Below are 26,844 nucleotides of genomic sequence, written 5' to 3' on the forward strand. Positions count from 1 at the left end.
TCTTTGTAAAAGAAAAAAAAATGTTGACCAATGAACATTTGTCAGTGCATTTAGAAGAAATAAAGGAGATTTGAAATGGCTGAAATGAGCCAGAATTGAGAAAAATAGCTAAATGGAATGGAAATATGAGAGAATATTAGAAAACATGAGATAAAAAAGTCATAAAAGAGATATTGTAATTATAATTGCTATTTTACACGTTTAGTGTTACGTTATTTCTGATTTTTTTTTTTTTTTTTTTTTTTGCAAAGTTTGGTATGAAATAAGGCTCTTGAGTTTAAACTCTTTGGAACTTCGTGCAAAGTTTTTTGTTAATAATAATAATAATAATAATAATAATAATAACAATAATAATAATAATAATAATAATAATAATAATATAATGAAAGTTCCTAATTGGGTTAACGTACGTAATGGCCCTCTTTAATTAGGGAGTCTCATTCATAGTTGGAAAGAACTTTATATCCGTTAGCATCGTAGTCTTGATTATGTTTCACGTGATCCTCATGGAGAGGTTGGTTACAAAAGGGGGTAAAAGTAGATCTGAAAAGGTAGGGAAACGATTGACGGCACACCGTCCCCCATGACTATATTTGAACGTTGTTTTTTTTTTTTTTTTTTTTTTTTGAAAGTGGGGGACGCCACATATATTTTCTGGAAGTCGGGAGAGGGAGTCCCCCATGTGTTTCCCCTCACTTTTACCCCTGGTTACAAAGAAAAGAAGCAAATGGTGGTGGTGAGCACTTGATATTGTTAATATCGTAGTTCTTAAGGGTTGTCCTTTAGGTAGGGCGTTGTTTTCCTTCACTAAGCGTTATTTTTCTTCCCTTCATTAAGATATTACTGGAGTATCAATTCGGATATTTTTGGGGGAGGGTTGAAAAGATAAAATTTCTAAACTTTTTATATCGAAGTTATGCAATGATTAACAATTCTCTAGAAGTTAAATTTTAAATTATAATCATTAATACATAATAGTATATTTTTGTGTAGCATCTATAAAAACATCGGTGTTGTTGAATCGTCCGCATCCTGTTCAAACAACAGAAATGCTGCAAAGTAACTATTTCCTTTGGCTTACGGATATTTATTAACGCAATGTGATAGGCATCATCGCGTACTTCACGTACTTAACTATGGATGCGACTACATTAGGTTTGCCATTCGTCTCGGAAAATCCGGGACCATCACGAAATCGAAATCAACGTCCCGGAAATTATTTCTGGAGACGCTTAAATGTCCCGGATTTCAGCGAAGAAGAAAGGAAGGGAATATTGTAGTTTGTTTTTTTTTTCTTCTCAGGATTAGGTATATCATTATTCTCTTCAATTTCTGAGCATGGCAATTCAAAAGTTGAAAAATAAATTAGTACATAAAACATGGATTTAATTAGGTTCACGATTTAACTACTTTGAACGAAGTATTTGTGTTATTGGGCCAGGAACAAAAGGTTCTACTGCTAAATCTCGTTATCTTTAGTATTATGTTTTAATCTGCATCGTGCTTCTGAAATATTTCAATCAATAATCCCTGACCGATATTTTTGGCAATTTTCCGCTGACAATTCGAGAAGAAAAATATATTGTCTTAATTAATTAAACTGAACAGACAGCAATGGGAAAATGTTGGAGTATTAAAAAAAATAGAACAACTCTATTACATTGCTTTTATTTTATATAGGGATTGATAATTTTTACATACCAGTTATTGTATGAACTATCTATTGCTCCCGGTAATACAACTAATTAACTACACAAATATAAAAGTACTAACCATCGATACCAATATTCTCAACAATTTGATGCCATGCTTTTGTCCTTAATACTGAGTCCTTGTATTTCGGATGCTTAAGGTTGTACAAAATTTCGTTTTCTCTTACTTGTTCTACAAGCAGTTGTTCAAACGTTGTTCTTACCTCCGCCATGTTAGTCAGTGAATACAATAGTGTACGCGTGCTACTTCCGTCAGAATTGAACAAATTTCTACTCCGACGCGAGTGTAGTGCGCCATCTCCGATGCGTGATTTCATTGGCTGTTTAGCACAATCGCTCGCAACTCACGGAGGTAAAGAACACATGAAAAACCCCCTTTATAATTGAGAACAAACTAAAGCGCAGGATATGCTTTGCCTTGGCGCAAACTGTTAGAACATGTTATACATGTCTCATTCCATAACGGATAGCGTCTCTACAACAAAAAATACAAGTTAGTTTTCTACAAGACATAAAGCTATAATTGGGTTTTACATTATTTGCCTTCTATTATGCGCCGCATTTTTGGTGAAGATTGGTACGAAATGACGCCCATAGTCGTTATTTTACATCCGTAAAAACTACTTTCTTCAATTAGATAGAGTTCTATTTTTTTTAAATACTCTAACATTTTCCCAAGCGTTTCAAAAATACTCGTAATTTAGGAGCGTCCCGGATTTTCACTTTGTAATATGGCAACTCTAGATTACACTCAAGTTTTTACGGATGTAAAATAACGACTATGGGCGTCATTTCGTACCAATCTTCACCAAAAATGTGGCGCATAACAGAAGGCAAATAATGTAAAACCCAATTATAGCTTGTATGCCTTGTAGAAAACTGACTCGTATTTCTTTGTTGCAGACACGCAATCCGTTATGGAATGAGACATGTATAACATGTTCTAACAGTTTGCGCCAAGGCAAAGAATATCCTGCGCTTTAGTTTGTTCTCAGTGGTCTTTGTAGTGCGTTGTATTACTTTTTTTTTTTTTTTTTTTGTAAGGGTGGTTCGGTATGGTGCCCCTTGTCTGGAAGTCTGAACGTACAAATGTATTAGTTATTTATGTATGTTTAAAATAATGATAAAAACTGTATAAAATGAAAAGAGTAATAACAAATATACAATTTAAAATTATTTTTTTAAAGGTCGCTGATATAACGATAGCAAAGTTGAAAAATTCTTTGATATACGTCTTGTAAAATGTTTTTCGTTGCAAAACCATAATTTGTTAATATTTTAGCTGGTTAACAACAATTTTAATTAAATATTGACTAAAAAGCATCTATTTGGTTGGTATTTTAACGATGAAGCTGCCAGTTAGTGATTTTAATATTGACTTTTGGCATGGGATACATTACGTTACCTGGCAATCCGTGTAGTTTGGTATGTTCAGTGTAAATTTTTCGCTGTGATTCATCCTGTGGCTCAACGTATTCAGGAGAACGTTAAAAAGTTCACAATTAGAAATCATTGAAAGGATAAGATAGGTAATTAATATATACATTAAAGAAATGTGTTGGGATGTATGAGTAAAAGTAATCATACATATACTAAAATAAGGTATGATTTGAATTATTGGTATATATCAATTGTTTTAATGGCGGGTTTAAGATGCGTTTTCAAACGTAAAATATATTAAAATCTAGATTTTTAATCGTTAATTGGTGTAATTTGGTGCAACGTGTACTTTGTGAGCAAATTTGAGAATATTATGTGCTCTTTTTGTCGTTGAATTTTGAAACCAAAATTGATTAATACACGAGCTCGACTTAACAATTGTTCATATCGCAAGGTGGGATTTGTTCTTCTTCGGACCTGAAGTAGAAGTTCTGTTGTGTATTCTCACTTAGTTCACTGATACATGCAGGACGAGGTAATAGTATACATGAGAACCCCCTGATCTGCGTTTCTTCTGTGTTCTATTACCACTTCTACATGAAATACCATAAATTTTCTACGTAGTGCAATAGTAAAAAGTATCCATGTGCACAAGACATGCGATATGCGTTAAATTCCCCCCCCCCCCAGACACACACAGTCCTAGATAAAGTACAAGGGCATTACACATGCAGATATAAAGTACAGGTACGTTCTTTTTTATTTTCGTATCAGTAGATAAGTAAATAAAAGTAGCTTTGTTACCCCCTTTATAAGTTTTTACATACTCAATGAATAATCCCTAAAAGTATGAGTGTCCTGCTCCTTCGGGAACTGATGCAGCTTCATGTATACTCTATCCCAGGAGGGTACTACTTTAGATATATTTTACCGAATGGATTGCTTATTGGATCTTTTCCTGGAGCATCAAAAGAAGAAGAGGGAGGAGTATAAACAGGATGAACGGCGATTGATTTTAAAACTTGTGCATGAAGATTGATGGCAAGACTATTCATAGCTTTGGATTGATTATTTTAACAAAAGAAACACTGACCAAAGCTTAAAACCCACTGTATTTTAAATTATAATATGTAACTTTCGGATATCTCTCGTTCAGACATCTAACATATGTATTTTCATTTATGTTAGATAGTGTCTGAAGAAGGATATGTTAGATATCCGAATCCGTTACATATTATAATTTAAAATACAGTGGATTTTAAGCTTTGGTCAGTGTTTCTTTTGTTAAAATGGAGATGGGTACCGCTGTGTTACATAATTTCCTGTATGTGACTGCTAACATTTGGTACTATAAAGCCAAGAAATTCACGTCAATGCGCGTTTGCTTTTAACGTAATTTCCTTTGTGACTACTACCATTCGTCGGTGTAAAACAAACCAATTCACGCAAATTAACCTTTACCTTTACAAGATTATAGTCGTTTCCGAGTAAAGTTTGGTATTCGGTGGTTGGCTCGATGAAATGTATAGACAGAATAGGTTTCGATCAGTGTAATAAGTTTGTTAACAATTCTTAACTCAAAAGATTACCCTTAATAATAACAGCTTATAGTAAACCCAAAATACTTCGATCCATTGCCCGAATTAGAGATAATTTGCACATATGGACTTTCACGTAAACAAATCAATTAGAAGGTAATCCTGCAGACAAGCGTCTCCAATTAGAATCTAGTTACGGGCAGCCAACTATTGCAATCCTTAAAAAAAAAAAATCATTTTTTTGATTTAAATCAAATCTTGCTCCTCGTATAATACAAGTCGCGAACGGAAGATAAAGCATTATAAATTAGTACTAAATGCTAATTATGCCATTTAAGTGAAAGTATTGATGTTGAATTTTGAATTACCCCAATCGTTAACCTATATCAATCCCAAACAATGTTTCTTAACCCTTTTAAATTATGGCTCTTTTTAAAGGTAAATTATTGACTTTCAGTCAAGCAGCTACAGCATCATCCCTATTTATCCTAGAATCATGGTACATTATCACTCTCTTCAGAATAGAACAGCTTTTGAACCGGTAACATTCACATTTCCCTATCATGTCCCTGAAGCGGGAAATTTTGAGAGAAATCGGCATTTTTTAAACTTTTTTTTTTAATTTTGATCCCCTCTGGATTCCCCTGAGTTAACGTGCAGATCTCAAAATCAACTGGGAAATACTAAGGGGTTTACTAAATATGTGTACAAAATTTCAAGCTTCTATGTTGAGTAGTAAGGGTGAGGAAACTATTTAACAATGAGCTAAGAGCATTCCCAGAAGGCCCCAGATGACCCGGATGTAATATAAAAATTTCCTGAGACATCCCTATTTATCCTAGGAGCATAGTACGTACATCATTTTCTTCAGAATAGAAGAGCCTTTCAAACGGTACCATTCATATGTCTCCATCTGAGGCGGGAAAATCACGAAAAAAAAAAAAACTATCTTTTGTTAAAAGCATTTTTGCCCCTCTGGACCCCGCTGTTTCCACAGAGAGATCTGAAAACATCTGAAAATTATTAAGGAGTGCACTGAACGAGTGTGCAAAATTTCTATCGTCTGGATGCAAAATGTAACACGCCAAAAAATAATAATAATACACATAACAAAGAATATCTTTTTAAATTTATAACTTTATCACACACTATGCCTCAACGCAGAAAGGCGTGAAAGCATATGTTCTAAAATGCCTCCAGTCTTGAAGAAAACTAAGTAAAAGCCTTATTGGTACTTTTTTTTTTTTTTAATCGAGTAATGAAGATTCTACCCTATCACCTAAAAATAGGTGATATATTTTAAAAGGTTAGGCATTAGGGAAAAAAGTACAGTAACGTTTATCAAAATGACATTTTTTTTTCACAAAAGTTACTGATATTTGGCAGGGATCTATTTTTAATAAAAGCTTAGAACTACATAATTTTGCGGCATGAAATACATAAACTTCGCCTAAAGTTATAAAATTAACTTTTTTTTTTTTTTTTTTTTCCAGAGGGGATATGACCTCTCTAAATACACCTTGGAAGAAACAAAGGCACAAAGAAGAATTTTCGTCTTAAATGTCGATGGTGATTTCCCCGTTGGAATAGTTAACGATTTTAAAACCAAAAACCAATGTTACGAAAAGAAGAAAGCAGGATTGCTCCGTTACTTGTTCAAAACGGGATTTTCCCTAATGATCCTCTGCATGACACTTGTTTTCATACTATACTGTACATTTGAGTCTCATTGTATTATGATTATTAACTTCCATATAATCGAAATAACAGAACAGAAACGGGATTTTACTTATTTTCACTTTAAATTAATTTATTTCGGAATTCGATTTAAATCAACGATTTTTATTTAAAAAATCAAGTGATTTAAATCATGATATAAATCAAACTGATTTAAATCCATCCACCCTGCAATCTACTAATCTCGAAACTTGCGTTACCAACAACTTTAAAATACTAAATGAAAACCAAAAACCATTTATTTTATTCACACACTACGTCGTGTACAATATGATAATTTTCTTGCAAGCACACACAGAAAATTGGCAGATCTGTCCTATCCTCTGAATCTATTACAAAACACAAATTCGTGACAGTAGAATTCGAATAACATTTTACTTATTCCAAATTACTTCGAGTTTTTCTTGCGTTTATTCACAAGTTTTGTTCAAGAGGCTAACATGAGAAGATATTAGGTCACCAAAATTTTCTTCATGAATGATGTAAAGATGGATTTGTGCAGCTATTCTATAAATAAAATATTTATTTTTTAGTTGTTAAGAAAATATGTGAAAAAATGCTGTTTTCTTGTTTTAGGTTATTTTAGGCTTTTAAAGGTCAAAAAAGGCAAAAATAGACGCAAATACCTCTTTTAGGCCTAAATTTTCATAATTCGTAATGATCGAAAGTTTTATTGCCGTACTGTGAAACGAAAAAAATAAGCATTTGCCCTAAATTCCGAAGTCTAGTCATGTGAGAAGCGAAGCAGGAGTTGCTTCTGTAGGGAGCAGACGCATCAGCAACGGTGGGTATGTGCGGTACGTTAGGTTAATTCTTTTCTTAACACATTCATTGTGATTATTTTCATGTATGGGTTGTACAATTTCAAGACTGCTTTTAGGAGATATGGACAACTGAGACTTTGTGGTAGAAGACTCGAATAACCTTTATACATAACCTTCCATGTTTTTTAAATACCATCAACACGATGTTCACATTTTAATATTTAATTGTTCATCCATTTCCTTATTTTCCTTCATCCATTTATCGTACTTTGTGCTTAATTTCGATTATCCGTGCCTCTCCACAAAACATAGTAACTCCTCATCCTCACCATATTTTCTTATAAAACTAAAAATCAGAATGTCACATGAAACTGTCACCTATCATAGGGGTGACTAATTTCTTTATTACACGTTAATGTCTGACGTCAGTATGCCCCTACTTAACCCTAAAACGCATATGCAGGGTCTGACATACCCCATAGAGATAATTAAAGTGCTCATCTTTCGTGACATCTAATATCTAAATGTGCTTTTGCTTGCATCTTAGGTAATTTTAGACTTGTGCAAACAACAATTATTGAGATTTCGGTTATTTTATATAAGTACTCCAAGTTTCCATAGCTGAGGTCTCTGAGACCCCAACAAGAAATAACTCTTTTATAATGCTATACATGAATGTTGTTAGATAAATGCATATTATTGTCATATAAATGTAGACTTAAGTTTTTACAGGTGTTTCATAAATTTAATTTAGAATTAACTTTATTTTAGATCGTAATATACATCTATCAAACGAAAACTCATCTGTTTGTCTATAAAGAGAAATCGTTGTATTTGTTTTACCATATTCTCTGTGTAGCCCTTTTACTGTAAGTTTCCCAGATTACAAACTTATTTATGAACCTTGCTAATAATAAAACTCTTTTATTCATAATTTTAATAACATAGAGTTACTTTCAACTCCTAAACCTATAAAGCAGACTTGTCAACACAATACGCCTCACACATAGACCAGCACGCGTCATCAAAATAACTACTCCACAGGACGTATGGGAGTATTTTATTACATAAGATATGTTTGATAAAATTTTACATTGTACAAATTTTAAAGGGAGAAGCATAGTTTCAGAAAAAAGGAAAACATGGTAAAATGTTATTCCTACGAAGCTAAATGTAGATAGATAGGCGAATTCTACGCTTCTTATAATAAAAATATCGAATATTTTTGCTGTCAAAATGAGTGTTGGTATGTAAAATATTAATACTGGTAGCACTTAATGACTTTATGTTGTAGTGATCGAAACATGCAATTATAATTACTTCCGACTGAAATACCCGAATGGGATCTCTGAACCCCACTTATGTAGAATTGGTAAGTTTTTTGAGTACTAGGGTTAAAATAGTACAAACAAGACGCAGCGTTTAATGTCAAAACAACACATTAAACTTTAGTTTGTAAGAATTACTCGAAAAATAACCAATTCACCAGTTATTTCCTATAAATGTTACTTAAATTCTGAACGTACTCTCTGGCACTTAACCCTGTAATAACTTATGGGTCAATCCATGTAACTTATGGGTCAATCCATGCTAAGTGATCGAGCAAAAATAAAATTGCCGCTCGACCTTTTCAAAAAAATCGTATTTTTTCATGAATGTTTGTCCTATATCAGGGTACTTCAAAACCACAATTATTTTTTACAACATTCCATGGCGACTGCCGCCATTTTGCGTTTTTTTCGATTTTAGGTGTTTGTGTTTTGTATGTATTTGTCCTTCCAAATTGAAAATTGCTGGCGTCTCCAACTCGTGCAGGCCTAAACTTTTTGATCTCTTTAACATTTTTGCCTAAAACCACTCGAAGAGGTGAAATCAGGGCCTACAGTAGCAACATTTTTGGACATGTGCAGAAAGAAAGAAAGGAACCATTTTCTCTTATATAGGAAGAAAGAAAGAAAAAATTATATTTCACAGATAGCAAAATAAAATATTCTATTTAATTACGCCTTGGCCGTGTGTGTTTCAAAATTGTTCAGAATGTTTTTCCTAAGTTCAATAGGAAAATGATGTAATAAAAAGAATTAATTCACATAGAAAAAGAAAAATATAATTACACTTACTAAACAAGAACAAGATTAAATATTTCAGTCTGTCTTAGCAATTTCAAATGCTTAGAACTTTTTTTTTTTTTCTGCTCGTGAACACATCATATCTTCAAACTAGTATTAGTCTTGAACAAAACGCTCTTCAATAAGCATAAAAATCTTATAATTTTAAACCTAACGGCGTCTCCACGACCCACGAGTATCTACCACCGCATTCATTCGAGGAGGCATGGAATCAGTTAGTGACGGAGGAAGACAGGAATGGGAAAGGAAGGAGGTGAACTGGGACCTGTATGTTAGGTGCCATCTCGGCATTTGCTTGGTATGAATGAGGAAAATTGAAGAAAAGCCTCACTCAGAATGGCTGGACTGAAAAAGCTGCTACACCCTTTCGACCAAGTGTCCCCGTACACATAGTGAATGAAACATCTTATTTCTCAACACTTTCAATCAACAGTTTTGTTGAAGCGTTTTATATGTGATCTGATCCTTGATTATTTAATGGATGATGATGATGTTTGGGTCATTGTCCATCCGAAAATAAAATTTTTCGTTTGGTGTGGGCTGCATAATATTCAACTAAAATTTTTCTTATTTCTGTTACGTAAGGGTCTTTTTCCTGTTACCTATATATATATATAGGTATATATATATAAACTACTTCCTTCAAGACCAAGCACGATTCTTCCTTAACCTCCTAATCTCATTTATAAAGAATTTGTGATCCAAACTTCCCCCTTAATAAAGAGAAATAATGAAACCTGTTGACTTAAACGCTTGAAACAATGTTGGTGAAAATTGCACTAACATCAATTACGCAATAGATGATTAGGATATTTAAAACACAACCTATACGATAGTAGAGATGCTACAACTATACAATCTTTTAATTGCAATGTATGACGAGTAAACCAAACGCTATAATACTGAAACACATGCTATTTACTCATGTGTGTGTTATTGTGTGCAGGAAGTAGTGTTGCTGAGGAAACGAAACAAGACGACATCGTCCAACAGAAATAATTAAACCTTTTTGAAAACGAAATTGAATTTCCATGATAGTTCACGAGACGAGAGACCCCCTCCCCCCTTCGTGAACAACACTAGCAAAATCACGAAGTTTACGTCGTTGTTGATAATGGTATGTATGCATTTCGAATGTAAATAACCCTCACAACTATTCTGATGTAATTACAGTTCTCATTCTTGATATCTGAGCATTTGAGATCAAGAATTAAACGCTTAACCCTGTAGATGTAAGAGGTTCTAAAAACAAAGATAGTTAAAAATGTACTGTTTCTGGGTGTAATTGGGTAACATTTAATGTTGTCTGGGTTTAACAAACAGTTCTGCGAACTAAAAACACTTTCACAACCGGCTCTAGCGAACCGGCTGAATAGCACCACTGCACCGTGGGGAATTTCCTCGTAATAGTTAGTACTCATTTTCGACACGGGAGACCCGGAATCGATTCCTGGTGGGAACTTATGTGGTTCAGATTCCACGTCAAGATATGGGTCCACGTCTTAAATTGCCTCGGCGCTGAACAGAATACTAAACTCCAAATCAAACCACCACCCAACCAATCGACGTCGGAATCGGGACCGTCTTTCCGTCACAATTAGAGTATGGTGGTTTCAATGATAGAGCGCTCATTTTTGGTTTCAAGGTTATAGGCTCGATTCCAGGCTATACTATGTAAGTTTGTGTTGAACAGCATTGTGTCCATTTGTTTCTCCAAGAGTTCTTTGTTGCCTTCCACTTCATTCCTCGGTTCCTTTAATTCATTTGGTTCACTCCTTTGTTTCCTTTAGCCTCCAGGACATAATCGTGCGATGTTAAAATTCCCATTTCATTTCAAAGTATTAGACCAGTAATGCAGTCTTGAATTTCCGAAATAACTTTTCATTGTTCACACCTCAATTACCTGTGAGTAGATCATGAGTATTTAGATATCTAAATTAATTATAATAGGTAATCTGGCACTTATAAACTACTATGCATGAGTTATTTGTTTTCCTCGAAAACAAATTCAAGTAATGGTTTTATTCTCTATCCAAAAGCACTAAGCTTAGTATCAAAAAGAACATTGTTTTTCAGCAGACACTGGATTTACTTGGGACAGCTGCTTACAGATTTCACGTGAAAGCAGTAAGTCTCTCAGAGAAGTTAACTCACGTGAACAGGGTTGGGAATATTTTCTGCTCTTGCCGGCTGACATTTCTTTCGTGACTGTACTTGCTGTCTTTAATGACCAATTATTTGGTAGGATTTTTCTCCCACAAAACAAAGAACTGTTTGTTCCTTGAAAACATGTATAGTTTGCAGAAAAAAAAGTTTAAAGAGTATCGGAGGTGATGGTACATGCTGTTCTTGAACTGAAATAGATCTCCTCGTAACCATCAAGTATTTCTTTATTTAGCAATTCGCAGTGAAATAGAAGACTGGAAAAAGGGACGTTCAGAATTTGCTTTTCAACTTACCGTAAAATAATGTTAATTTGTTTCCAGTATACTGAAAGTAACGAATGATTTGCAATTCCTGTTTTGAAGTTGACGTTTTCATGCAATCCGTGTTTTAGAAAATAAAAATGTAAATAGGATCTGCATCATATTCCTATGTTGCTTTTTGATACCTTGTTTTCGGCCAAAATCCTTAGATTTTGAAACTAGGGAAGCAAACAGGTTCATTATGCCGTTATATTGAATAAGGGAAATTGATCCATGCGATCAATCGTATTTTAGATTGCGGATTTAGATTTGAAATACAATTTTGGTGGCGTAGTTGGTAATGTGTTCATTTCTGGGGCCAAAGTTCGTAGGTTCAAACCATTGGTGCCCGATACGGGTTTTGTGATAAATAAATACCGAATGGGCGGTTTTATCAGGATTCTTCCGCTTCTCCCCTATTCACATTATTTTCGTTCTTACATCATTAACTCAGTAATTACTATCTCGTTTATGTACACTCATGTCCAAAATGATTGTCGCATATCTATAACTGTCTTCTTGTAAGAATATAAATTGATAATGATTTTGCAGGGTACTTTTAATACTGATACTATGTTTATAATCAGGAAAAGTATATTTGTAGTAAATTTCATGGGTAAAGAATTATAAATACGAAAATTAGAATAAGTAAAACAAAATGTTGCTAAATGGACAAGGAAGTTTTATTTTTGTTTCATTGTTCTTATTTACTGCTGTTTTGACATGAAATTTGTCTCACACATGTCTTTGTCGATTATACACATACTACTAACATTGTAAAAAATACCGAACGAATTCGTTATCAAATTATATTCCTACAACAACATATTTATAGACATGCGACAATAATTTTGGACATGAGTGTACGTTAAACTAATGCTTTAATATGAAGTATAAATATTAACCATAAAGAGTCTTCGGGAATATGAAACTACTCATTTGCTATGATTGACATCTTTCACCCGTGTAGATAATGTTCCGGGTCGCGATGTTATTTTTCGTAGGGAAAAAAAAGTTTTCTGGCATGGAAATGTAGTTTACTTTTGCGATAGTATTCGTTACTGGAAAACAGAATTGTAAATATTCAAATGTGCGAACCTAATAGGTAATTTACAAGAAATATTGTATACGTGTTCTAGTCCAGTATTTTCATTTCTTATCTTAGAAACTAACAGTGGTTAAACGTATAGACTAAACCTTGGCAGTATCTTTAAAAAAATAAAAATAAATAAATAAATAAAAAAAGGTTGCAATCGCCAGCAACAGGTTGTATTTACAACTAGAGATGCAAAAACGCCGGCTTTTTTGAATCGACGGTTTTTTGCACGTAAAAAGCCGGCTTTTTTGGAAAAAAAACGAGAATTTTGGAAATTTTGGCTTTTTTCATTTTCATGATTTTTCTATCTAAATAGCTTTCTTATAGTATATTCTATAGTTAGATAAGAATTCCATGACCTAAATAACATATTTTGCTCTAAAATTCACCATCAAGATGGATGGAGCACATGTTTTACGAATTAAAGCTAACATGAAGAATGTAGTATTTGAGGGCAATTTTAGAGGCTATTTAACTTTATTTTAACTTTTGAGTTATAGACATTTTTTTCTTCTCGGGATCATTTCAGTTTGTCGTCTGTGTTTCATTTCTAAGAGCTTAGTACTCTAGCTTCTAGCGCAAAAGTTAAACTTACGTTTTTCTATATATCCGTCAACGCGTACGTTTTTCAATATATCCGTCTAACCGTACTTCCACGTTTCTGTTATACTGTAGCTGTGCAACGATTTAGAAATAATTTTCCGGATACAACCTTGAATACTAATTTATACAAATAATCAGTAGCGGATTTAGAAACGTACTTTGGGGCGGGTTTCTCTCATTGTTTCGTTTTCTAAAATGTCCTAATTTTATTTGGGAGGAGCTTGAAGTTTATGAGTACAGGCAGTGGTGCCCACCCCCCTCAATTGTCTATCCGTAGGTGTTCTTCCATGAAAAAAATCTTTTCGATTAATTTTTACACCCCCTCAAACATATTTATATAGATTTTTACCCCCCCCCCCCCAATATTTCAATGACGCACTTTGCGTCATAGCTCCCCTTTGTGGGCACCCCTGGTACAGGCATAACTAATACTGTATTTCGTTTCGTTTATATATTTAGAGATAATCTTCCGGATACAACCTTGAAGATCATTTTATACTGAGAATCAGTGGCGGATTTAGAAAAGTATTTTGGGAGGGTTTTTTCTTACTAATGTTTAGTTTTTCTAAACATTCGTAATTTTTATTTGACGGGAGCTTAAAGTTTATGAGTAAAGGCATAACTAATAGATATTTCGTTTGGTTTAGACATTCCGTAATTTTGGGGAACAGACTTCAGTCCGAAAGATCGTCCCCCTAACCTTCGCAAAACCGTCACTGCTGGTAATTAGTAATAATAACGATTTAAAAACAATAAAAAATGAAGTCGGCCAACTCACAGTACACGCACTATTTCTGCTTCATAGATGGAATGAAGAAATGCTTTGTCAGGATGGTCGAATGCTAGACTGAATCCGGGACTTCCCGATAGAAGCACAAAAGCTCCACTCAGTTATGTTTATTGTGCAGTTGTATTTATCTTAACTTAGATATATTCCGTAGTTTTTTGGTGGTGATGGGGTGGGGAGAGTTCCATAATGATATGAAGCAGGGTTGGCTGGTTTAAACCATGGTTTAAACCAAAAAACAAAAAATGTTCGTAAAAGTGTAAGTGTTTGTAAAATCTTGATGAACACACAATTGTGGGTTATCACGTTTCACTCCCGTATATTATTCGTATTATTTTCAGACCTAAATTCCCCATTCATTACTCAAAAAAAAAATATACTACAAAAGCAGCTTTTTTTATGTTTATAAATGTTAATTTTGTGATTTTTTTTTAGTTGTTGTTATTATGTAATTGCAATCGAAGACAAATTCTAAATATTGTTTCGTTTCAATGTTTACTATTGATAAAATACATCGAAAATGACGTACTTTTTTTTTGTGTGTGGGGGGGTCATACAGACCCCACGAGAGGCATTTAGTGAAATAAGTATCTTTGGTATCTATTTATGTATAAATGAGTCTGAGCCAAAGTGGACTCAAATAATTCGTATCTTTATTCACTTTTCTTATTGATATGCAGATTAAGTCGGTGTATTTCTTTAATTTGGACCAATAAAAGTCGTTGTTAACTAACTTGAACTAAATTAGTTCTGTACTCCGTAGTACTTTGAAATTGTTCATATGTGATTCTATGGAATGGTTTCACTTGTGCAACTGTTTATCTTTTAGTCCTTCTGAAATGACTCTTGACAGTTATATTAAGAAGCATGTAAAGATCAGTACAACGTATTTTTATCAGGATTCCTTCGTGAGTGAGTCGGCAGACGTATCGCATTTGTGGTCAATTAGTCCTGGTTCTGAGTTCAAATGGAGGACAATTTCTCTCGAATGTAACTTGAGAAGCGGTTTTTATTCCGCTTTAAGCTCATGTGACCCCTTCCAGCATAACCCGGTTGTTGCATAATAACATCAAGGCGAAACAAACTTATTTCTGTCCATATATGATATGAATATATAGAGCAAATTATTTAAACCATAAAAACCTGGTTTAAACAAAAAAAAAAAAACAAAAACAAAAAACGGTGTTTGTGTGTTTTTTTTTTTAAATAAAAACCATGGTTTTGGCCAACCCTGATATGAAGGGTGTGAAACAAGAACATGGTAACTAACAAATTTTCAATTGCTGAGTTATGCAGCAGATAGACAGCAACGCATACCGCTTCGTTTAATCCTTCATGTATAGTCTTATGTGAAAAATCAATTTTCCGACTTTCAAAATGGATTGTGCAGCAGAAAATTTCTAATTTCTTAAAATAGTAAAATTGTGGGTTACCATGTTCTTACCTCACACCCTTCATATGTTGAATCCCTCTTGTTAAAAATACAGAAAACTTGAGAAATGAGTAAACCGTGATGGTGCTTATATAAAACTGTAGAATTCAAGAATATACAAAAGCAAAAGCTCTAGATGTGCAGCCTTTAAGTGTATCATATAAATGTAAGTATTTTTCTTATGTTTTATTTTAATTTTATTTTGTTCCAAAAAGAGAAATAAACACACTGCTGAACAAGACTGCACTTATTTAATATAAAAACACATTTACACGTGACGTTTCGATCTTCTAGCCAAAATCCTTATCAGACGTACACTCTGACATCCTCATCAGAGGATACATCAGGATACATCAGACGTTCTCATCAGAGTATACGTCTGATGAGAATCTTGGCTAGAAGATCGAAACGTCACTTGTAAATGTGTTTTTATATTAAATAAGTGCAGTCTTGTTCAGCAGTGTGTTTATTTTTCGCATTTTATTTGCAAGACGTATGACTATGATTGTGTGTCAGCCCAAAAAGAGGGTATGGAATATTTTGAAGTAAAAATACTACATAGAATTTTGCTACTTATTTGAATATTTTTTTAAAGAAGTATTTACTTTTAGGGTTGGCTGGTTTACACCAGCTGTTTTTTTCTTTTTTTTTTAAAAAAAAAAATAAACAACTGGTTTAAACCAAAAAAATAAAAAGAACGAAAAATGCGAATCGTGTGAACTTTATGGTGACGTTTCCACACATCAAACCATCTGCATTAGTTTTATTTCCTTTTCACCTTTTAATCAAGGTGTCCCATGTTCAATTCTCGGTCAAACCACAACCCTTCTTTCATGCGTAAACAAAGTAGCGGTTCGGATGTAACTTCAAGCGAAAGTCTTCTCCTTGATAACCTCGGTATTATGTAAGGATGTTAAGCCTGAACATACGAAACGAAACTAAATTGTATATTTCCGCATGCCTGAATGCCTGTTGTTATATAAAGAAGCCAAGGTTGCTTAAATATATTGATATAAATTGGCAAAATTTATGGATTGCCTACGTAGCTTCCAACATTAGCTTGGATTGTACTTTCAATGATATGTACATACTAAATTTGTAATTTAATACCTCAGTTTTAGCGTACTGATTATGATACGTTGACCTTTAAATTTTACATGCAAAGCAATAACAGGATTTTTCCATTATTGTTTTACATTTAGAATAATGACGGGATTTTCCCGATGGCTAGGGCGGGAGTTTCTCAGTTTAAGAAAATATACTGACCGGACTTCTTTAAGCTTATGTGACCTCTTCCAGCATAACCCCGTTGTTGCATAATAACACCAAGGCGAAACAAACTTATATCTGTCAATATGTAATAAAAATATATAAAGCAAAATATCTAAACCCAAAAAACCTGATTTAAACCCAAAAAAAACGTAGTTTAAACTCCCCCCCAAAACGGGTTTTTTGGCATTTTCAAAAACAACCATGGTTCTTGCCAGCCCTGTTTACTTTTGTATGTAAGAGGTTTAAAAAATCTTATTATATACATTGGTTAATCCTTTGGAATTCATAATGTAAATATGTTGAGAAGTAAAACTGTTTGAATATCTTTTCGAAATTCATGGTTTATTTTCGAGGTTTTATATTATTATCGGCATCAACCACTAATTAAATGACTTTTTGTGTTATAGAGAAGCGAAACAAAATCTGGTTTATCAATTTAAAGCAGGATTTTCAAAACAGCACAAAATTTCCCAAGCAAAAAAGCGAAGCAGAAAAAACTGAGTTTTTTCCAAAAAAGCCGTTTTTTTTCCGAGCCCTTGCATCTCTATTTACGACAGCGTATTGTTACAGAGAAAGGCGGTCGAGGAGAGGGACAGGGTGCATAGTAATAGCTTTTTGCTGGTTGAGCGTGGCTGTTCAAGTTGCAGATGCAGGATCGAAAGGGAAGAAATGTAATGTTCGACTATCTTTGTATCCGGTGTTTCTGACAGATAACGAGTAAGTCAATTTTCAGGTATTGCAAGACCACGTTCAATCTTTTCTGAAAGATAATTCTTCATCATGGATTCGGTAAGCACCGGGTGACAAATCTTGTGCTCGCTGCAACATTTGGTGAAGCGTCTTTTAGCTGAGTAACAGGACGGCAAGCGGTAGCAAGTCACATGAAAGGTAAAATGCTTATGCAGATGGCCGTTTCCATTTCCGTCCATTTCAATATTAAAAACATTTATGCCTTTGTGAATCAAGAAGATAAGCCAGTACCTTGGAGTGTTGACCTATTTATACCTCATCTGTACAGAATTTAAAGGTTTCTGGTGACGTTAACGTGTTCAAATGTTGATTCTGCAATGTAAGTGGGTACGAGTTCGGGAACGAAAGGAAACAAACTGGTTTACAGGGATTCTGAAAGATAGCATTATATAATGGTGTGTTCAAAGTGTAATGACCTACATCAATGCGCACAGCTTCTAAAGATGTGCAAGTGTCACTTACGTTTCCAAACAGTGAGATTGTCGGGAAAATGCAGCTTTGACCTGACAAAATAGCATACATTTTAGTTTATGGCTCATCAGTATACTTTGAGTGAATTAATTCAGTCATTAAACTAAACATAAATGTGCATTTCTGGAGTTCCGTAAAAGACAAGTGTATGCGTTATTTGACATGGTCGTTTTTAGGGAATTGTACAGCTTATGATGTTTCAATCACTTTCACACTTGAATTTAAAAAAGATTATTCTAAGTTCAGTGAATGCCCGTAATGTTAACTTTACATTCACATCTTCAAGTCAAATATAAAAATTGCCGTTGATTCTATAATACTTAATATAGGAAGCTGTGGGTTACTTAAGGGTGCAATTAAAGTAATGAATTGAAGAATCGTTGAATTTCTAAGAAATCTGCTTAACTTTAAGAATACTCTTAACGCCAAGTATACCCTTATAGGAGCTCAGAAAATTTTCCAGTGAACTTTTCTGTGTTGCCTAGCGAGCCACTGACATTTAACCGCATATTCTGCTATATATTCAACACAGTAGGACGGATAAGAAAGTTCCGAGCTCTTCGAGGTATCAGATTGTGTCAAGTACGTTGGAAGAAGATAAAATGCTCATTCCTAAATTTACATTTTTTGAAGGACTCTTCTTATTGAATTTCAGACTGACTCTCTCTGTGTCATTATTGGACGTGATAAAAAATGTGATGCAAAATAAGTTCTTAAAGTCAGTAGTTTTTAGTTCTTTTAGTTCATGCAAACGAATGCAGAAGTCACCTTTAAACTACAAATTGACTAGAGCTCTTTCTTGTTTGAAACTTAATGTTTCTGCTGGGTTTAATATTGGAGTGAATCGCATGAAATATGTTTTAGCTGAACTAGTTGAAAATAATAGAGCAGGTAGTTCAGTGAGTTATTCGAGTCTAAATTGTAGAGCCGTATTCTAGGTATTGGTTAGTGTTTGGATGACTTTTGGCTAAAGAGTTTGGATGCTTCAAAGTAAAATGATTTAAAAATGTTAAAATAGTCTTGATTTTCTCTCGTAAAATCAGGTCTAAAAAGAGTATTTTCAATCTATGCAAATAGGAGGCGCGTTCGGAAAGTAACCTCTGATTGGTCAGTGTGAATGAAGTAGTGGGGACAGCGCTACCATCTTTGCACAGACATGCGCGGTAGATCAGTCAGCGAGAGTGAAGGTTGTTTGATTACTAATTCCACTTTAGTAGGGTCTCAAAATGTGTGCTGCAATAGAAAACCCCGCAAAGTGCTAGGTGAGAACTTTTATACGTTTTCTTACAGCAAAATAATATTTGGCAGCAGCTATTCATCGGGAATTTTGTGTCGTGTATGGACCAAGTGTGATGAGTGAAGGGGGTTCGTTCATTTAAAAATGGACGAACAAACATTCTTGACGAAGAGAGGAGTGACAGGCCATCAGTGGTCACTGATGAACTCGTTCAGAAAAGTGATGGGGAAGTTCGTGAAAATCGACGTTTCACCATCTCGGAACTTTCCGAGCTAAAGAACAGTCAATGATATGGGCTCATGAAACTCCATGATGAGGAGCTGATAGAACAAAGCAATAGTTTTCATGTGTATGTAATAAATTATTCTTATTTAGTTTCGTCCTTCTTTCTTTTTTAACCAATGTGAGGTTAGTTTCCGAACGGCCCTCGTAATTTAAAAGAACAGTTTAGTAGAACTCAGACTTGTGTACAATTCAGTAATATCATCTTCAGATAGCCTGGAGGAACTATCCTTAATGAAATCCAGGATTCATTGTGCACGAAATGCTCGTACTTGTTTTACAGAAGCAACAATCACCCACGAGAGGAAAAGAAGAAAAAAAGTTGCTGAAGACAGGAAAATAAAGATCATCCTAAACGAGCTTCAAGCTAAGACTACTAAAATAATGGAAGATATTTGCAATATTCAAGAGGAAATAAAGCGTTTGGAGAGCTAAAATGAAGTATATAGTATTATTAATTTTTTCTAAAAATAAATTAATATTCTGCAGCCAGTTTTGTGTACATACATCCACCCTTTTTCAGTTAGTGTCTCACTGTGACCTTAACCTTTCATATGTAACGAAACTTTCATACAGTTTATTTTCGTACTTTGCTCAGAAATTTTTATTAGATAAGTTTTGTGTAATTTCATAAAATATGTTGTATTTGTTTTTTATAGCATTTATTTTTCTGTTTCATTAGGAAAAAATGTATCGTGTTATATTTTCTTGGTCTTGTTTTTTCAGCAACCTGGGAAACTCTGCATAATTAATTACATATGAGGGGAATTTCGAAATCTGTATATATTTATTGACGTGGTGTGTGGGGCTGATTTTTAATTATTGCTCTTTCCTTTTTCTTCTAGACATAAAACATGACTAGCACTTCACAGAAGCACAGAAACTTCGTGGCCGAACCTATGGGCGACAAACCCGTAACAGATTTGGCTGGCATAGGAGAAGTATTAGGAAACAGATTAGAGAAACAAGGATTTGATAAGGTATGTTGTGCGCGTTAACATTAAGTAAATTTAGGAGAAAGTACTTTGTGAGTGTGTGTGTTAAATTTGGTATGTGTAGAAACTACCATTAACCCCAGGGCATATTGATTTTATTTTTATTTATTTATTTGTTTAATCGAAGATTTAAATCAACAAATTTTATGTAAAAGTAGGAGTAATGTGCAGTATTTCGAAGCATTTTGTCTTAATTGTACAAGAGTGAGTAGTATAAATTTTGAAACATCGACATTGTACGTATTTCGCGATTCAAGCCTAGATATTACGGGTATCGATAGTTTGTTTGTGCCCTAAAATGTCATGCAGTGTTAAGATCTGTGTTTGTTGCACTTTCCTCTTTGGGTTGTCAAATCAGTCTTATTTGGGAACTGTAAGTTTACGAGTTCGAAGTGGACCATAACATCGCGGAAGCAACCTGAAATATGTATTGCCCTACAGTAACTAGATGGTTCAAGAAATTTTTCTTGGATTGCAAGAGCTTCGCCGATCTGCCAAAGTTAGGCCGAAAACCATGGATTCCGAAGTTGAGCCAGGCCGAGGGAAACTTGACCAACACTCGAAGGTTATCAAGCAAGTTCGATATCGTAATCTAGTGTGGATCAACATCTTCACGGCCTTGGTAAAAATATCCAGAACCGCCGAATTGAGCTTCACTTATTCTAAAGAACGCTTTGAAAATGATCATATTCTGTAATATTGCTGACGATGTCATTGGTCGCTCATTTCACAATTTTCGTTCGCTGAATGCATTTAATTTGAAATACTTAATTCTTCTACGGGGCCTTATGATGATATAAAACCTAAAGAAAAAAAAAAATCTTTTAAGCACACTTACGAATAAAATTATGGTTATTAAACTTAATGTAAATGTTATTTCATATTTTCTAGATAAAAACATTCCTAATTAACCTTGAAAGTGAAGGGATAGATCTTAGTTTGTCACCCACAGAAGCATGATTTTTGTTTTATATCTTTATGCAAGAGTGTGATTTCGAAAGGCAAGTTATGTTTATTAAAGTGGGATAGAAGCAACTACTCGGAGTTTTATCCGACACTACGTATCGCAACAGGAACAAGTCAGATTACAAAAAAGTGAACGCGGTAACCTGAGGCTGTGGTGTATTCACACACTACTAAAACTAGCTGAACTAAACATTTTTAAGACTGAAGAAATATTGATCTTGAACTCTACTTACGCATCCGTTTTATTAATTTATTCATAGCTATTTCATTCACTACGTACTATTTCATCAGTACGTGATAATTAAGGAATATTTGCATTGATTCGTACACTCACATGATACTTGTAAACAGCAAAACCAACTGAAATTTTTGCTCCCGTAAATCACTTGAAGGGTTGGTGAATTCCATGTCAGACAATCATGTCCTCCTTGTTATATCTGATGCAATATCTCATGAATGAGGAACTCTCTATTTTGATTCTGTACTCATAATCGTAAGAGCTTACGGTTAAATTTCTCGAAATAAAATAACTTAAAATACCATTCTTTGTTGTAAAATCTTTGAACTTTAGTGTCCGTTATCCGATGGTATTAGAATACTTTTTGCATTTTTTTAAACGTAGAAATCTCTCCATATTATAAAGTCCTGAGTGACTGATTCACTGATCAACGCACAGGCCAAACCGCTTAAACTAAAAACGTGAAATTCGGACAGTGCAGGATTTGTGTTGTAAGGTACATTCATTGTCCAAAATTATTGTCGCATATCTATAAATGTTGTTGTTGTAGAAATATAATTTGATAACGAATTCGCCCGGTATTTCTTATAATGTTAGCATGTGTATAATCGGCAAAGTCATGTATGTGTCAATTTTGTGTCAAAAGAACAATAAAACTTTCTTGTCCATTTAGCAACATTTTGTTTTACTCATTCTAATTTTCGTATTTATAATAATTTTCCTACGAAATTTACCACAAGCATACATTTCCCGATTATGCATATAATATCAGTATTAACAGTACCTTGCAAAATCATTATCAAATTATATTCTTACACGAAGACAGTTATAGATATGCTACAATCATTTTGGACATGAGTGTACCACTAAGGAAGTATTTTTGGAATTGGAATCTCTGAAGATTAAAAATATGTAATTTGGTATATGGATTTCTCATTTAAAATGATTAGATACTTGTTCCAGCATATTTTGATATTTAATCTAGGAGGAGGGAAAAAGGGTGGGAATAAGAGTCCTTAACTCAGAATCTTAAGATTAGGAACATGGAATTCGATATTTGGGCTTCTTATTTAAAATAATACGACATATGTTTCAGCGCTTTTGATATTTGACTAGAACGGATGAAAATGGGGTGGCCTTTTTAAAACTGGTGAGATTACAATTACTATAATAAGAAGAGCATATTTTGGAATATCTTAACATTAGAGACACTAAGCTTGATATTTTAACTTTTTATTTAAAACTATTAACACATGTCATAGTTTTTTGATATTTGGCCTAAGAAGAGATCTGAATAGAAAGAGGGAGGGGGGATTTATAATAAAATGTCTCCATTTCGAAATCCCCTAACGTTAGAGGGATGAGATTTGGCGTTTGGATCCTCACTTGAAATAAGTAAGTACGTGTTCAATCGTTTTAGATGTATGTCCTAGAGTGGAAGAAAAAGAAGTGGAGGTACTTCCCTAAGATGCAACAAATGCCTGCAATAGACTTTTAAAAAAAATCATCACTATTTCCAATTATGAAAAATAACAAAAAAGAATACTATCAAAATTTAGATCTTTGAAACGTTATATATGAGTGTGAAATTGCACAGCCAATGACATAATACTGCTTGGAATGAAATTCCAGGTGGGTTACGAAAAATGTGAAACAGAGTGAAGGAAGGTTAAGGCCTTTAATGTTAAATTGGAATTGAGTTAAAATAAGGAAAGTCCAAGAGAAAATAATTGTAGAAAGTTAGTTCATTATTAAAAACTAAACCTACCTTAGTACCGGATACTTTTTTCCGAGTTTTTGCTCTGTATTTCAACTCTTTCGATATTTTCTGCTAGTGTGAGAACACTAACTTGGCATTATGTACTGTTTTCTTGTTCTTACTCAAGTATTCCGAAAACAACATAGTATTTTATACTTTAAAGTTGATATTGTAATATTTTATAAATTTGTACTTTAAGGCTGGTATCATATCAATCCGCTAAGAAAATTGAAGTAGTTCCATCAAAACTTTTGTTCTTGTTCTTGTTCTTGTTTAATAACACTCTAGCTTAATTTTGTTAGTGGATTAATATAATAGCAGCCTTTATAGCGACGCACCAGTTCGATTGATTTTATTTATTTTATTGTAGTATACATACTTATTAGAACTTATTGCTATTTACTACGATGGTAATTCAAATGTTTAAACACTTTTTTAATCACTTAAGAGCAATATATTTTCAAATAATTGATATTTGCTTCTCAGCAGTTCCATACACTTCTAACTTACATGGCGTCTTTCTGAGTTATATTATATGTATTTATAAATAAAACCTTTGTAACGAGAACTATTACCACAGCAACCGGATTACGATGGATAAACAACGTTTACCTCTAATGGCAGTAACAAAAAACATTTACAAATCGTGATTATTCATGACCATTTTATATTTGTTCTTTTGACTCATAGCTATTACCAGATAAAATAGTATTTTTACCCAACATATTAAATAAAGTAAAAGTAGTAAATACATGTTTTATCGGTATACCTTAAAGTGTAAAATATAAAGTTTTTTTTTTTTCTCAGAATGTTTCGGTCTTTTCTCTTGTACAGAACAAGGAAACAATACAGGACGCCAAATTAATGTTTTCCAACTAAAGGAAAAAAAGAAAAAATCCGTTCAAAACCCTGAGAGGATTGAAATATAGAGGAAAATACTCATGAAGGAAAGAAGTACCTCGTACTAACATAGGTTTAGTTTTTAGGTTAAAATGTACCTTACAGCATCTATTAGCAATTATTCGTTCATTAATATTATTATTATTTCAGGCTTACGTTGTTTTGGGTCAGTTCCTGGTTTTGAAAAAGAATAAGGAGTTATTCGTGGAGTGGTTGAAGGACACCTGTAGTGCAAACGTCAAACAAGCTAGTGATTGTTACCAGTGTCTTGCCGATTGGTGTGATGAGTTTCTGTGATTTGTTGAGAACTACCTTCGTTCTAGAACTTTAATATTGTTTAAAAGATGTATCTGTGAATTCGCTGACAAGAACAATGTAAAGTATTTCGAGTTAAAATGTTATAAGAAACTACTTGGAAACGCTAATTACTTCGTTGTTGTATTTCTGAGTTTACATTTCTGCAGTAACCTAAGTTTAAAAAGGTCAGTTAATCATTTAAAGCAGCAATAAGATTACTTGTAAGGGATCAGGTGTTTTCAAATAGCGTCATTTAAGATTCTGTCCTCAAAAGATGGAGACTCGGTCATGTAGCGAAAAATAGTTGGGATTATTTAGTAGAAAGAAACTTCTAACATAAGTATGTATTAAAATGAAATATTATAAAACGGTGCACATTTAATCCAGTGAATAAAAGGAAGAAGTAGATTTGTAAAAATGTTTTGTACATATTTTTTTTCTTACTAAATCTTGAACCACGCCATGGATAAAATTATCATATAAGATGAATCAAGTTTTACAACATACACCAGTGAGTACGAAATGATTAAAAGTATATTTGTACGCGTTGAATAGGTAATTTATTTAATTTTTAAATATTTAGTTGGAAAAAGTTTTAATTGTAACATAGGCTTACATAATGTAAAATAATTCACAAAACTATATAGAACGCTTTTCGCCGTAAGTGCTACACGATTCAGTCACGCGGATACCTTAACTTCTCACTTTCTTTAGCTAAAAATACGATTTCTTTGCTTTAATTGAAATATTATTTGTAAAAAAAAAAATGTTCATGAGAGTATAACAAAAGTTTGATATTTACTTGTCTGAAAAAGTGTTGTAAAATAATTCCTACAGAAGGAAAATAGTAATTGGTATTACAACTGGCAGATAAGAAAATAAAGTGTTAAAAATAGAGACCACATTTTACTGTCAACTTATTTTTCTTTTATTCTCTGTAGCAAGTATTAGAAATATTTTGTTTTTTGTGATCCACTAAACGTAATCTGCTTGCTGTCGTATACACATACATAATATGTAAATTGAGATCTTGTCAGCTCGATAACAATTTTGAGGACTAACAATGTAAACTAATGAAAATTATGTAAATTTCATAATAAGTCAGTAACACGCAGATTATTTGAGCTGAGTTTCGTATTTTAAAATTTTATAATCAGTGAAATAGCATGACAACATAGTAGTGATAGTTGAAGCTTTTTTTTTTTTAAACGAATCAGTGTTTTTAACGCCTAAGTATTGTTGTTAAATACGCTAACTTATTAGTTCTTCCATATTGTTGTGTTGACAGATATTTTCCGACAGGTTGAAGTAAAGAGATTGGTGATTGAAAGTTGTCGGCTGCTAGTGAAACAAACAGTATCATCTTGTGAATCGTGAATGTAGGTGTCTTTCTTTATTTTTGATACAAAAATGTATTAAATTTTGTAAACGTTTAAAATCTTCAAAATCTTTGTAATTATAAAGTTACCAGAAACTTGAACATGTTTGTACTGTACCTAGTAATATATACTTACTTACATTAAATTTTCCATGTTTATTTTATTTCCCTTTGATGTGTTTGTATTTTGCTTAAGTATAAATTTATGTGATGAGTTGATTTGGATAAGGTCTCATATACAAATCTGAAATTTTAAGAGAAAGTTTTTTTATAAACTTTCCGAACGGGACGAATAGAGATCCAAAATAACTTTATCGGCATGTACGTAGTGTGAAGTGGGTAAATCCGTGAACATGTCGAATTCAGTTAGATTAAAGTGCTTTCAAAACTAGAAACAAATTGACAACTTAAAAACAGATTTGTTTTGAAGAAGGGAATCTGTTATATAGTTATTGCGATCACTCAGGGAGGGTTGAATCACAAACGTCATTTTAGCAACAGTGGGTGGGGGGTTTTCTTGGTAACAGACTTCAACATTCCAATGTTGTCGCTAGTAAATACATGTTTTCAGAACGAAAGAATCTTTCGTTTCTTTGTGCGTGCAAGTGATTAAAAACACACACTGCCCCTTCCCCCTTTCCAACATGCACAAACTG

The 26,844-nt window shown here is 33.4% G+C and overlaps 1 protein-coding gene across 3 annotated transcripts; it reads left to right on the forward strand.

Annotated features, from left to right (window-relative positions):
- The first annotated feature begins 3,088 nt into the window (after positions 1–3,088).
- LOC145685964 (barrier-to-autointegration factor-like) lies at positions 3,089–26,337 on the forward strand. 3 transcript variants are annotated; one of them, XM_081758758.1, is made up of 4 exons: positions 3,128–3,241; positions 6,954–7,164; positions 20,501–20,635; positions 24,664–26,337. In XM_081758758.1, exons 3-4 carry the CDS (start codon positions 20,510–20,512, stop codon positions 24,808–24,810), a joined length of 273 nt encoding a protein of 90 aa, XP_081614884.1. In that variant the 5' UTR covers positions 3,128–3,241; positions 6,954–7,164; positions 20,501–20,509; the 3' UTR covers positions 24,811–26,337. The 3 variants fall into 3 exon arrangements, with proteins under 3 accessions (XP_081614882.1, XP_081614884.1, XP_081614883.1); XM_081758757.1 differs by having other exon boundaries at positions 6,954–7,155; XM_081758756.1 differs by lacking the exon at positions 6,954–7,164 and having other exon boundaries at positions 3,089–3,241.
- The last annotated feature ends 507 nt before the right edge of the window (positions 26,338–26,844 follow it).

Source organism: Thermobia domestica, chromosome 5, assembly GCF_964235325.1.
Source record: "Thermobia domestica chromosome 5, izTheDome1.hap1.1, whole genome shotgun sequence".
Taxonomy (NCBI): domain Eukaryota; kingdom Metazoa; phylum Arthropoda; class Insecta; order Zygentoma; family Lepismatidae; genus Thermobia; species Thermobia domestica.

Excerpts from the sequence above, each read along its gene's own strand:
- LOC145685964 (XM_081758756.1), top strand. The coding sequence starts at position 20,510 with ATGACTAGCACTTCACAGAAGCACAGAAACTTCGTGGCCGAACCTATG. Across the intron at positions 20,636-24,663 it reads AGAAACAAGGATTTGATAAG|GCTTACGTTGTTTTGGGTCA; the intron begins GTATGTTGTGCG and ends TTATTATTTCAG.